Source organism: Cornus florida, unplaced genomic scaffold, assembly GCF_030987335.1.
Source record: "Cornus florida cultivar Cherokee Brave unplaced genomic scaffold, ASM3098733v1 CherokeeBrave_3.0.0_Hap2_Chr02, whole genome shotgun sequence".
Taxonomy (NCBI): domain Eukaryota; kingdom Viridiplantae; phylum Streptophyta; class Magnoliopsida; order Cornales; family Cornaceae; genus Cornus; species Cornus florida.
The window spans coordinates 93,307,124-93,320,422 of record NW_026775572.1 but is presented as its reverse complement, the minus strand read 5'-3'; the positions used below and the strand labels follow the sequence as shown (position 1 = coordinate 93,320,422).

Below are 13,299 nucleotides of genomic sequence, written 5' to 3'. Positions count from 1 at the left end.
CATATGGCGGTCAACCATGAGTCAGTGTTCCACACGTCCTTTTTCTCTAGATCGGTGCTGACCCGATCAGCTTACCACGATATTATTCAGAGGGGCCTGGCAGCTATTCTTAACCCAGTCACAGAGCCAGTCTACCCGCGGCTGGTACGGTTGTTCTACCAAAACCTCCGACCATCCCCAGGTACCATAGCAGAGCTGGTCACTTCTGTAAATGGCCATCAAATCACTATCACAGTGGACTTACTAGCCCGCTCTTGCCACTACCCACACCGCTGTCCACTAAAGCTTCAGGAAACATATCTGAGGCTATACAGGCCTTCTTATGCCGACATGGCAGTTTTTCTTACAGGTCACCATGCTGGTGGCGAGACCTTCACCACCCGGACATTCTTTCCAGATGACTTGTGGTTCACCGATTCTGTGCTCTTCCAGAATATCTACATGGCAGGGCACAAGATTTAGAGGAGGGGAGATTATTTGACAGCCCTCTATGCCTTCTACACCGGGCACTGGGTATCTATTCTCGCGCTCATCTAGAGCGTGATGAGGAAGCTATATGATGAGTATATTAGCAAGGAGACGCTCGGACGGGCTAAGTCTCTCCCATTCAGCCACCTCATCACCCAGATTCTTATCTACCAGCACTACCCTATTCATCCTCGGGAGCACCCCGAGAGAGGTTCCTATCACTTTCTGAAGAAGGACTGGACCAAGAGCTACAACACCATTATTACGAGACTGCAGGACCACGTAGTAGTGGCTGCAGAGGAGCTAGAGGCTGAGGAGGAGGCAGAGGCAGAGACAGAGGCAGCAGCTTAGGCAGTAGCTGAGGCACCAACACCAGATCCCACAGCGGATGACGCACCAGTCGATCCAGCTACCAAGCATATAGATATCGATTTAGAGCGCCCTACAGACGACACAGAGCAGTACTCTCCAGCTGGGTCGCCCATTCATGAGCAGGAGCAGACTCAAGAGCTTTCTTCTGACTCTTCTATACTTGAGGCTCCAGATCTGACCCTGGCTTTGAAGTATGTCTACAAACTCTTGAGGATGCTGTTGTTGCCATACGAGATGATTTTATAGCCCACAGAGCTAATTTTGCTTCCTTGCGCACGGATGTCGCGACTATGTTCCGAGATTTATCTAAAGATATCTGCGGAGCCCGACCTACCCGTCCTACCTCATCCTCCTGAGTTCCCAGTTCCTTCTATCTCATGATCCCTCTCTACTATTGATACTTTATTTTTGTCACTGTACAGTACTATTATTTTTACAGCCGGTCTGTCGGCTTTGATATTTCTGTTGTACCTGCACTTTATCTGTTTTATATATATCTGTTTTTACTATGGATGTCATATATTATATTCTTATATCTGTATGTTTGACTCCATCAGGTGCATCACAGTGACTTCAGTGAGAGTGTACTTCCCGATTTTCAGGACCACCCTTATATCTCTCTCCCTATTTTATTTCATTATCCCATTTACACTTGTATGTCCACTGTGCACTAATTATCCCAATTTGTTATCTGATGAGTTTATCCAAGTGCCAATTTTCAGGACCACAGTTCATCCCAAGTTTGGGGGGGCTATGCCACCCACTTTGGATACTTCAGTCTTGATCATTCTTGCTTAGTTGCATTGGTATACTCTTTCCTTTATTCTCTTTGCACATTGAGGACATTGTGCCATTTAAGTTTGGGGGGAATGGTGTTTTGCAGTGTTGGCTTTAAATTTCAAGATTTTGAGCATGACTTGTGTATTTGAGGGATATTTCTATGATTGGTCCATATCTAGCTATTATTTTGATATTTTGAGGACTATATTGCTTAAAATTTAAAAATTGCTTGACTTGAGAGTCCAATACTCCTTGTATGCCTTATGGATGCCATTTAGGAGTAAATTTTTTGAAAAATTGATATCTTGCTTACACTTGTGGTCCACATCATCCTGATTTTGTGATTGTTTTGAGATTCACTCTAGTATTCTACACTAGCACCGGCGCACACTAGCATTCATTTGTGGGGTACATGCTTTGTTGATTATTGAATTGGTTATATCCCAATTGAGCTAGTAGTGCATTGAAAGCTTTCATTCTTGATAAAGGTGGATAACAACCCCTTTTCACTAAGTAGCTGGGATTCTAACCTCATCAAGCACTAAATTTCTCACGCTGAAAAGTGGAGGGCCTAAACTATAGGTTAACAATCATTCTAAAAAAAAAAAAAAAAAAAAAAAAAAAAAAAAATTGCAAAAGCAATAAAAAAAAGTGAGGACTTCTCCCAAATGGTGAGAAGTGGGAAATGATTAGATGGTTGTTGTCTTAATTTTTAGCCTAGTTGATTTGAGCTTATAAGTCCGTAGGGGTGTTTGAATGCCTAATACCCTAAAGCCGTCTGGTTTGGGAGTCATTGACCTAACGCTCGACCTTCATGAATCACTAGAAAGCTTAATAGATTAACACATTGTACCATGCTTCCATCTTTAATCCTAAAAAATATATATATATATATAAGCGCACCTAGAACAATAAGCTTTAATAAAAGGTCCACTTTTTGTCGTGATGATCGGTACTAAATTTGTGTGCTAGTTTGAGGGTAAGGATGTGATTAATTCTTTAGTTGGCTAAGATAGCAACACATTTGATGTTGGTCCACTCAAAAAGGTTTCTAGAGTTGTTTTGATTTGCATGATCATTGTCTTGATGTGTGGAGGACTATACTTGCTTGCTTGATGTTGTGATTTTAGGAGATTGCTTAGAAATGTTTGAAAAATTGCATACTTGAGGTAGCTTTCTCCCAATGCTTGTTTGCAATATTGGTACCTCTTTTGAAAGAATGAGCTTAATGTTTATAGGTACCATTTCTGGAAACCCTCACAAGACTTCACTCATCCACTAGGGGTAACCTAGGGGTTTAAAAGGCTTGTTGCATATGCTAAGTGCAATCGTGTTCCCTACAAAAGTGGCGTTATCCATTTATTGTTTTCTAGATTCATACTTGTATAGTTGTTCATTTCATTCCTTTACTTTCTAGTTCATTGCTAGGGACTAGCAATATTTAAGTTTGGGGGTGTGATGAGTGTTGAAAAGTACGTATTTAAACCCCTTAAGCTTAAGCATTCTAGTACCTTTATCTATCTTACTTTACCGTTTTAGATTGATTTTGTATTATTTCTATTTTTAGGCACTTATCCCGAAAATAAGCTAACACAGCCAAATAAGAGCTTAATTGAAGTAATTCTGGGATTAAACAAAGAAAAGAGCAAAGTGGAGAAAGAAAGAAATAAATGAAGCCAAAGGTGGGAAGCAACAAAGTTTGATCGATCCAACTTCAAGGTTTGATTGATCGAACACTGATCGATCTCAGTACTTTAAGATAGATCCAAACCTTGACCCAAAGCAAAAAGTCCAAATTTCGATCGATCCAACACCACCCTTCGATCGATCAAACATTTTTGTCCTTATTCAAATGATTGATCTTATCCACAGCTATACCACCTACTAACGACTTTTGTCCTTTTCCCAAAAGTATCTCCCAAAATATCTCGGATTAGTCTTTTCCCAAAATGCTCAACTAGTTGGATCGATCCAGCCTCAGTTCAATGGATCTCAGCAAGTTCGATCGATCCAAGTCCAAGGTTCGATCGATCGAACTTCCTCCAGCGCGAAAAAGTTAAAAAGCCAACTTATTCAATCCGTCCTCTATCCAATCATTAGAGAATATTCTTTGCACGACCCCAGCTCATTTTGTGTGTCACTTGACCTACCTATAAAAGGAATATGATGCACTTTTTGAGAGAAAGACAATTCTAGGGTTTATTCTCTTGGAAGCAAGTCTTAATGTTTAAGAAAATAAGAGGAGGCTAGAGACACCATTGGAGTTCTTCATCAACAAGGACCAGATTTCAACCATGGAGTTAGCCCTTGAGGGTTGGAGCAACATCACCATGAGTGGCTAGATATCCTCTTGGGGCTAAAGTTAGCCCCAAGCATGCTTTCTATATCTTAATCTTGTGTATTATTGAGGGATTAGTGTTGTAATTAATGTTTTGACACTTGGATATATACATTTTGTTTATTCAATGATTTATATGGTTTAATGCTTCCAATTGATCATTTCATTCTATCCATATGTCTATGTATGCTAGAATATATGTTCATGTGCTTGTCTTTAGATTTTGTGTTATTGATGCATGTCTATGTGTATTGATGCTATAGATTTAGAGATGGTCAAAACATAGTGCTTAAAAGAATGCTCTTGTGATTTTCTTGATGGTTTATACTTATTCCTTGATGGATTGTGCCTCTCCCCTAGTTTTTTTTTTATGCTAGTAGTGTAGATGTAGTGTAGTTGTAGTGTAGTGTTAAATCGGAGGACAATCCATGCTTGTTGTTTGATGATCCAAGCTTTAAATGCATGTAGCATATGTCTCTAACCTTGTGTTGTATTTGGATTGTGAGCTTAATGAAAGGATTAATGACTTGTTTTGATCTATTGTGTCTTTCACATGTTGTTTAGACAATATATGCTTCATTGCTTAGATATATTGTGCCTTTTACATAATGTTTATATAATACATGCTTACCTAGTCATCCTTGCTTGTTGAATCAACCAAACACACACACCCCAATATTGCAACACACTATTTGCCCTCATTAGTCACTTCTCAACGGTATAAAAATGCATTGCTTGGTGGTGATCTCTAAACCCCAAGACTCTTCTCTCTCTTACTTACTCTTAATTGCATTATTTGTTATCACTTAGTTTAATTTAGTTGCTCTCTAGTCTAATCAACCAACCAACCAATTGTTTGATCACTCGACCTACTAGCCCTAATAGCAATTCCACAACCTTGTTCGACCCTCACAATCCCTTGGGACGATCCCTACTCGCCCTAGCTATATTTATAGTGAAAGGTAGTAGTGGCTTCTATAATTGTAAAACTCTTGGCCCTAACCTTAAATTTCACACTTTCAAACTTGGTGGTAGTGCGGCCTCCGTCCATCAGGATATTCTTGGGGTACTCTACAAAAAGCAAGGCTTACAGATGCTACAATCTAAGATCCTCCAAGGTTATTGAATTAATTCATGTTAAATTTGATGAAACTCCACAGTTCAGTATTAATGATGACATCAGTTCCACACCTGGATCAACTGAAGCCAGTCCATCTCATTTTGTTCAAGGGTTAGATAAATCTGTTAAATCAACTTCAGAACTTGATGATCATAGAGAAGTTACTTATCCAGGATTACAAAAATAGGTTCAAGCTAAAAACATTATTGGTTCTCCTCAGGCTGGTGCTCAAACAAGAAACAAGAAGAAACTCATTGAATTAGAAGTTGATGATGGAGAAGAATACAGTCATTTTGCAATGTTATCCTCTATTGAACCAAAGTCTTACTCTGAAGCACAGAAAAGTGAAGATTGGGTGGTTGCTATAAAAGAAGAACTTGATCAAATTCACAAGAATAACACTTGGACACTGGTTCCTAGACCTGCAGCTAAGAATGTTATTGGTTCCAAATGGATTTACAGAAACAAACTTGATGAAAAAAGGATAGTTATCAGAAACAAGGCTAGATTGGTGTGTAAAGGATACTCTCAACAAGCTGGTATTAACTATGATGAAACCTTTACCCCAGTTGCTAAGATAGAATCCATTAGAATGCTCTTGCCCTTTGCTTGTCACAAGCAAGTCAAAGTGTATCAAATGGATGTTAAGTCTGCCTTTTTGAATGGAGAGTTAAATGAAGAAGTATAACTGGAACAACCTGAAGGTTTTAAAGATCCCAAGCCTCCTTCAATTTTTTCAAGCTAAACAAGGCCTTGTATGGTCTCAAATAAGCTCCTAGGGCTTGGTATGAAAAACTGCATCAGCTCTTAATTAAACAAGGTTTTCATAGAGGAAAAGTGGATAGTACTCTTTATGTCAACCTTCATCAAGATCAGTTCATTCTTCAAGTCTATGTTGATGACATTATGTTTTGTGGCTCCAATACATCTTTAGCATCAGAGTTTGCAAATTTGATGAAAACCAAATTTGAAATGTCTCTTTTGGGAACTCTTAGATACTTCTTAGGTCTTCAAATTCATTAAACCTCTAAAAAAATCTTCATCTCTCAACAGAAATATGCCTCTGAGTTACTTACAAAATTCAGTATGACTGAGTGCAAATCTGTTTCAACTCCCTTATGTACCACAGAATCAGTTCCCTCTACTCTTTATAGGTCTATCATTGGCAGTCTATTGTATCTCATAGCTTTAAAACCTAAAATCATGTATTCTGTGGGGTTGGTAGCAAGATTTCAAAGCAATCCTAGACTCTCTCATCTTCAGGCTGCTAAAAGGATTCTGAGATATGTCAAGGGTACTATTTCCTATGGTCTACATTATATCTTCTCGTCTGCATTGCCTATCACAGCCTTTTCAGATGCTGATTGGGGTGGATCCTTACCTGACAGAAAAAGTACATCAGGCTGTTGCTATCTTCTTAGTTCCAACTTAGTTTTTTAGTTAAGTAAGAAGCAGGATACTATCTCTTTTTCTACTTCAGAAGCTGAATACATAGCTGCTTCTCAGGCTGGTTCTCAACTTCTTTGGATGCACACTACTCTTGCTAATCTTGGTCTTCATTTCTCAGGTCCTCCTAAACTCTATTGTGATAATCAAAGTGCCATTGCCATAAGCAAGAATCCCACACTTCACTGGAAGAGTAAACATATTGACATCAAGTATCACTTTCTTAGAGACAAAGTTCAGAAAGGCCTCATTGACATTACTTACTTACCAACTGAAAATCAACTGGCAGATATCCTAATAAAACCTCTTCTCCCTCAACGATTTTTAACCCGCAGAGCTCTTCTCAGGGTTGTTCCACCCTCTTTCTAAGCCTCTCATTATTGTTCCTTCTCACCTTTTGTCCTTCAATGTCAAAAAGGGGGAGAATGGACTGAAATAAGGGTAGTTTTTCAGCTATCCCTTCTCTTACTTGCAGCTATTATTAATTTGCTTAGTATTACTTTGGTTGAGTCTTAGTAGTGTGACACGTTGCAGTGGTCCTAAATTAAGTGAATATGCAAGAATATTGCATTTCTTGGTGGCTAAGTTTCGAGCTGAATGGAATTTGCAGCATTATGGTGTATGTGTGTATTTTAGTGTGTATGTGTGTATAATTTGCACCATTCTTTTGTAAAGTCTCAATCTTTAGAAAAGTGTATTCATTTGTAAACCACGATCGTGTATTGTAACTATGACACATGATAGTATTTTGAGCAAATTGAGACTATGTGAATATTTTATATTGAATGGGAGAATGATGTTACGTTTTGAGAAAAATTATTGATGTTTATACCTGTGTGACGTTGTATATTTTGCCGTGAATTCGGGATTTGGTTGCATAGCAAGTCTTGTGCAGGTTGGCTCATAACAAATCTAGTCTTTTTAGTGTTATCTACTATAGATAAAAGCTTCCTAAAGCCTTTCAGCCAACTGACAAGGACCATCAGCCGACTGACAGTGCACACTTTGGCATTCCAGAGAGTTGAGTCGTAGAAAACCTTTTTTCAGCTTGCCGAACTTCATAATCGGTCAACTGAAACCCCAGGTTCGTCCGACTAAACCTCACTTTTCAGTCAGCCGACAATTGATTTTGAAAATTTCGGTGTCAACTAAGGGCAATGCCGTTATGGACAATATAGTAGCAAAGAACAGAAATTAACCTCCAATTTTGATAATGTATCGAAGAATAGAAACCTCTAATTTTGACAGTAGTGAAAAATGTAACCTCCAATTTCAATGCAGACACGATATAAATTAGGGCTTCGAATGGGAGGAAGGGGGTTAGGACTTAGATAATGGGGGCTTCAAATGAGAGAGGGAGGGAGGGTTAGGGCTTGGATCTATTACACAAACATTGCTTTAAGCCCTTTCAAATTAGAAAGAAAAGGCTTCGTTGGCATGGAGGGAAAGAGGGTCAGGGAGAGAAAGAGCTAGAGAAAGGTTTGAAGGAAGAAACAAAGCAACCGGTGTGAAAAAAGATAACGACGTCATTACCGTTCGCTAGTTTTGATGGTCTGAAAAGGGAAGATTTTTTGTCGATGTACTGAGCTGCGCCTGTATATCGAGTAGATAGAGTTGTGTGTGGGTTAGGAGTTTCTGTGTGGTTTAGGGCTTAGATATGTTGTGTGTGGTTTCTGTGTATATATGTTTTTGCATATAATTTTATTATTATTATTATTTTAATGAAACTAGCGGGAATAAGACCCGCCTAAATTTGTCTAAAATTATTCACTTTTTCCCACGGTGCTTACCCGTGGTAGAATATAATTACTACCACGGTTTTCCATTAACTGTAGTAGAAAGGGTCTTCTACCACGGTTTTAAAATCCCGTGCCAAAAAATATACTTTCTACCACAATTATTTTAAAACCATGGTAGTAGAAAATGCATGGTAAAAAATTATTTTTCTTGCAGTGGAAGTGAGCAGAAGTTCATTTGGGTATTGAGAGATATGTTTGTGGGAGAAACAAGAAGAGCTCAACTACCAAAAGGGTTTGAAGAAAGAGTGGAAGGAAAGGGAATGGTGGTGAAAGATTGGGCACCTCAATTGCAAATTCTTGGACACGAATCAATAAGAGGGTTCATGAGTTACTGTGGTTGGAATTCATGTATGGAGAGCATTAGTATGGGGGTGCCAATTGCGGCATGGCCTGTGCATTCAAACCAGCTGAGGAACACTATACTCGTAATAAAGTTACTCAAGGTTGGCCTAGTGGTCAATGATTGGGCGCGTCGTGATGAGTTGGTAAGCTCATCAACGGTTGAAATAGATATGAAAAGATTGCTGGTGTCAAAGGAAGGAGTTGACTTGAGGAAAAGAGTGGTGGAAATGAGTGGTGCTGTCAAACAGTTAGTGGAGGAAGGCGATGTGTCACGCATGGAATTGGATTCTTTCGTTGCTCATATCACTAGATCATAAATAGGTTTGTTAATTTGTCTAAAAATTTAGGATTGCAAAACTTGGTATAGTCTACAACTTAAGTGTTAATAAAGTCATTAAGATTTTGTTTTCTGTTCATGTTCCATCATGTTAATTCACAAGACAAACACAATATTTTAAATATATTAAAATATAATATCGAAAGAGAAAGGGGGAAAATAAAGGATATTCAAAAGGGATAATGCTGGTGTCTAATTCAGGTTGGGTGAACTTTATCCAGCCTGCTGATATGGCCTAATCAAATTAAGATCGGTGTACAAACGTAAACATAGAATTAAGTTAAGTATTGCCAAACTATGCTCATTCATTCTCTTTGCGTTCAAGAAATTTAGGTAACTCGAATCGACTAGGACAACGAGAACCACATCAACAAGCACGACTTCTACATCCCTTTCGTTTGCGACTGCCGGATCCAAGAGATCATCCCACTATCCTCGCCCCCATCCGACATCCCCTTCCATCTCTATTCCCTCTCTCTACTTTCTCTTATCTCTTTCTCTCTCCAACGTAACTCAAGTACAAAAAGCAAGGGAGATCCGGCAAGTAGCACATGAAAGGGGGACATCCGGTGCTCCTTTCCGGCCGGCCTCGACCCAGCACTCATCTGGTCCAGCCGTTTCTGGCCCGTATTGGCTGCAGCTACCCAATGGTCACTTTTCTTGTAAACACCGATGACTGCGTAATACCTTTACGGTCTCACGGGTTAAACCCAACAACTGTAGCCACCATTACAAAGTGATCACCAGTCGAGTCACTCACCACCGCTTACCCTATCGACAAACCACCATCACCATCAATGTTTTCTCTGTATCATGAATGTGACCTTGAAAACCAAATCAGAACCCAAAAGACTCATAGGCAATATTACCAAAACCCCTCTTTTTTTACTCACTCTCTATCTACATAATAATGTACACACATAACAAAGCTCTATATTGATATACATATATATGTATATATATGATTGCCTCAATGGGTTTGTTTTGGTTGGTTTGTTGAAGAGGGTAATGGGTGTCTGAATTTGAGGTGAGATTGAAGTGGTGGCCATGGAGGGTAATGGATTGAGCTCTATGGATTTGTAGATGGAGATCTATTAACCCGAATTTTGTAATGACCCGGTCATTTTCCTTCCTTTCCTTTTTCTTCAAATTTTACAGATAAATTTTTTTTCGTTGTCATTTCTATTCTGTGTTTAGTTTCTCGTCACTTAGTGTCATTTCAAGTGCTCAGAAATGGTTTCTGAGACTCTTTCATTTGGATTGACAAATTCCTTTAAGGACCGAGTCATTTCCACATTTTCACTTTTTGGACATTATTCACTTTTCATTCTTTTCCCTATTTTATCTTTTCCCTATTTGTCACTTTATGGCACAACCTCACTTTTCATGCCCGGAGTTGGTTTTCAACTTCACGTATCTTCATTCTAAGTGGTTTCCACGAAATACGTATCTTTACTTTTGCAGTAAAGTACTCTGGTTGCTCCCGGTATCCATAGAGTTATGGATGCATAGTTTTTCAGAATCTTTTTCTTTTCTTGGGGTGTTTTTCATAAATATCTTTTGAAGATATTTTATTTCAGGGGTTTTTAAGAAAATAATTTTGGAAGATATTTTCATTCTAGGCCATTATTGTAGTTTTCACTTTTTGGAGGTGCTATAGTGCAATTAATGAAAGTTATTGAAAAAATGCCTCGTTTTGAGCCTAGATCCTCATACGGGATTCATTTTCACATTTCATTGAGTTGTGTGCTCTTAGAATTTCCTTGTGGTCGTTTTCCCCCAGTTTCAGGGTTTCTGGCCCCAGTTGCTGCCGAACTTGTTCAGGGCATATCTCTCTGCTCGGGATGCGGTATTTCACATTGTTTCTTCTGTGATTCATATTTTCTCATTTTGAATCTTTTTTGTTCACAGAGTTTTGCCGTTTCAGTGCGTCTGCTCAAATTCCACTTTTCTGAACTCGGTTGGGCCCTTTCAAGGCACTTTCAGAGTTTTCCTATAAATAGGGGGTTATAAAATTAAAAAGTCACTTTCTTCTCTCTTCAAGCACGACCAGTAGCTCCCATGGCAGCCCAAGCGGGGCTGCCACCCTTCTCTTCTCATTTAAACCTCATTTCCTTTGTTATAAAGTCATAGTGCCTTTGCGTTTTGTGTTTGTCTTGACTACGTGCTTCTTTCCCCCTTATTAGAACCCGTTTTTGGCCAAATTTTGGGTTTGGGTTTGAGATCAAGTTAGGATTTTGGTAGGTCCTCTTTGGAGTTTAATGTTCACGGCATTGTCCCCGACAAAACCCCGAAGTATTGTCAGATTCGGAGCCGTTTCATTTCGGTATCCTTTAAGGTTTTCATCTCAAATTGAGGTATGGGGTGTCTTAAGTTTATAGAAATGTTGTATTGATGATTTTAGAAGTTTATACAACTTGTATGCATGCTTTGGTTTAAGTTCTAGAATTTAATTTAATTATTTTCTATGATTAAGATTTAATTCTCATGATGATATATAACTTAGAATTAAATTGTGGCATGCTAGAAAATTAAGCCTTGGTATGGTTGTTGACATATGAATAAGAATTGTAATATTTGTTTAATATTTTTCTTTTGTGAAAGATTAATTCCCATGGCCGTACCTTCCATGATATTAACTTGTGATAGGCCATTAGATTAAGTCTTGGCATGTTTTCTAACATACTTTAATTTGAGAGCATTTGGATGAGTATGAAAATCTAGAGATTTTAATTAAAAGGCTTAATTAAAATCTATTTGATGGCTCCATGGGCTTGTTTAAGTTTTTGATGTGATATGTGTGATGACTATGCTATGTCCTTTAACTTATATAAATTTGAGGTTATTTGGAGTTGATTTGAAATCTAGAGAATTTAATTATTTTTATTTAATTAAATTCTATCGCATTGTTCCATGGATCTAATTATGTTTTAGAAGTTGTTTCTATATTTAGATTATGGATTTGGACTTGTTGCATATTCACTTGGTTATGCTTTAAGCATTGAGTAACATTATTGTTAAATTTATATTCATGAGTTATGTTTTCAATATTGAATTATGTTGTTATAGTGTGCAACGAATCGCACACTGAAGATTTGACATGTGATGTTATTATAGCATGTAACGAATCGCACTCTGAAGATTCGACATTGTCATCCCATCGTAGTTGTGGACTTAGTGCATGTATTGTATGTGTTTCCAAATTTGGTTGTGCTTGGTAGATAGTTGATTATCTTTTATATTCCTGTTGATATATACATTGTTTCACAACTTGTTGATTTTGGAAACTTGGGGATTTCGTTGTTTGACTACGGCTAGGACATTGTTCTAGTACGGGGGATTGTCCCTCTATAGTCTAGTGCGCACATAGGGAGGTTACCTATGGGCTAGTAACCCTAAAGTAACTATGATGTCAGTCTAATCCGGCGTGACGTCCAAGTAATTACTTTGTTAGATTTTGCATTTCATTTTAAGTTGATAACTAGATAATATCGTAACTTATTATTCCTTAATTGATTTCCTATTTTGAGTTTCAAGATGTTAACTTAGAGAAATCATGCTTTATGCGTTGTATTGGAAGCTCCAATGTTGGTTAAATTATATTATGATTTGTGTTTTGATGTTCAAATGTAGCTTAGGAATGATCCTATAGATTCATTTAGAACATAGGCGTTAGGTGGCTTGATCCACTTTAGTTGTTTTTGTGTTTTAGATTTCAAGTTGAGGACTTTGAGAATCTATATCTTGTGGCTTTGTATAACATGCTTCTATGTTGTTTAAATTGTATGAATGATGTGATTTATGCTAGAAATGATCTAAGGTAGCTTAGGATGTTCCCTGAGTCTCATCTTAACATAGACGTTAGGGGGCATGAGCCCCTTTAACATATTTCACCTTAAGATGATAAACTTGTAAAATGCTAGTTCGATGCATGCTCATTTCCTACGAGTAGCTTTATGTTACTCACCCACGTAGTGGGGACATTTTTTAGGTACAGGAATCAAGGTAGAGATTCTTATCATGCTTGGATGATTTGTGGACTTGAAGACTTCCATTCTTGTAAAGGTTGGCTGGAAAAGCCATTTGTATCCTTATGCGTCAAATGTGTATATTTGATTCTAAATTTGTAATATGTGCCTAAGCCCACTTTTTGATTCTCATTTTATGTATATGGTTTGAGGCCAAGGGCCAAATCATATTTGAAATTCATGTATATTCATAAATGTTGAAATTGCCTGAATGAGAATATTATGAAAACCATGCGTTTTAATATGTCATTTATGCGCCAAAGTGTGCA

At 38.0% G+C, this 13,299-nt stretch overlaps 1 protein-coding gene across 1 annotated transcript; it reads left to right on the top strand.

Moving 5' to 3' along the window:
- Positions 1–6,164: 6,164 nt before the first annotated feature.
- On the top strand, positions 6,165–8,982 carry LOC132296546 (UDP-glycosyltransferase 76E1-like). Its single transcript, XM_059794738.1, has 4 exons — positions 6,165–6,471; positions 6,559–6,736; positions 7,942–8,029; positions 8,494–8,982. Exons 1-4 carry the CDS (start codon positions 6,165–6,167, stop codon positions 8,980–8,982), a joined length of 1,062 nt encoding a protein of 353 aa, XP_059650721.1.
- Positions 8,983–13,299: the final 4,317 nt, after the last annotated feature.

What these genes read in the sequence shown, in the direction of transcription:
- LOC132296546 (XM_059794738.1), top strand. Translation starts at nt 6,165, where the DNA reads ATGACTGAGTGCAAATCTGTTTCAACTCCCTTATGTACCACAGAATCA. An exon ending in ATCCTTACCTGACAGAAAAA is followed by an intron (nt 6,472 to 6,558) that starts GTACATCAGGCT and finishes TTTCTACTTCAG; the next exon opens with AAGCTGAATACATAGCTGCT. An exon ending in AGTAAACATATTGACATCAA is followed by an intron (nt 6,737 to 7,941) that starts GTATCACTTTCT and finishes CTTTCAAATTAG; the next exon opens with AAAGAAAAGGCTTCGTTGGC.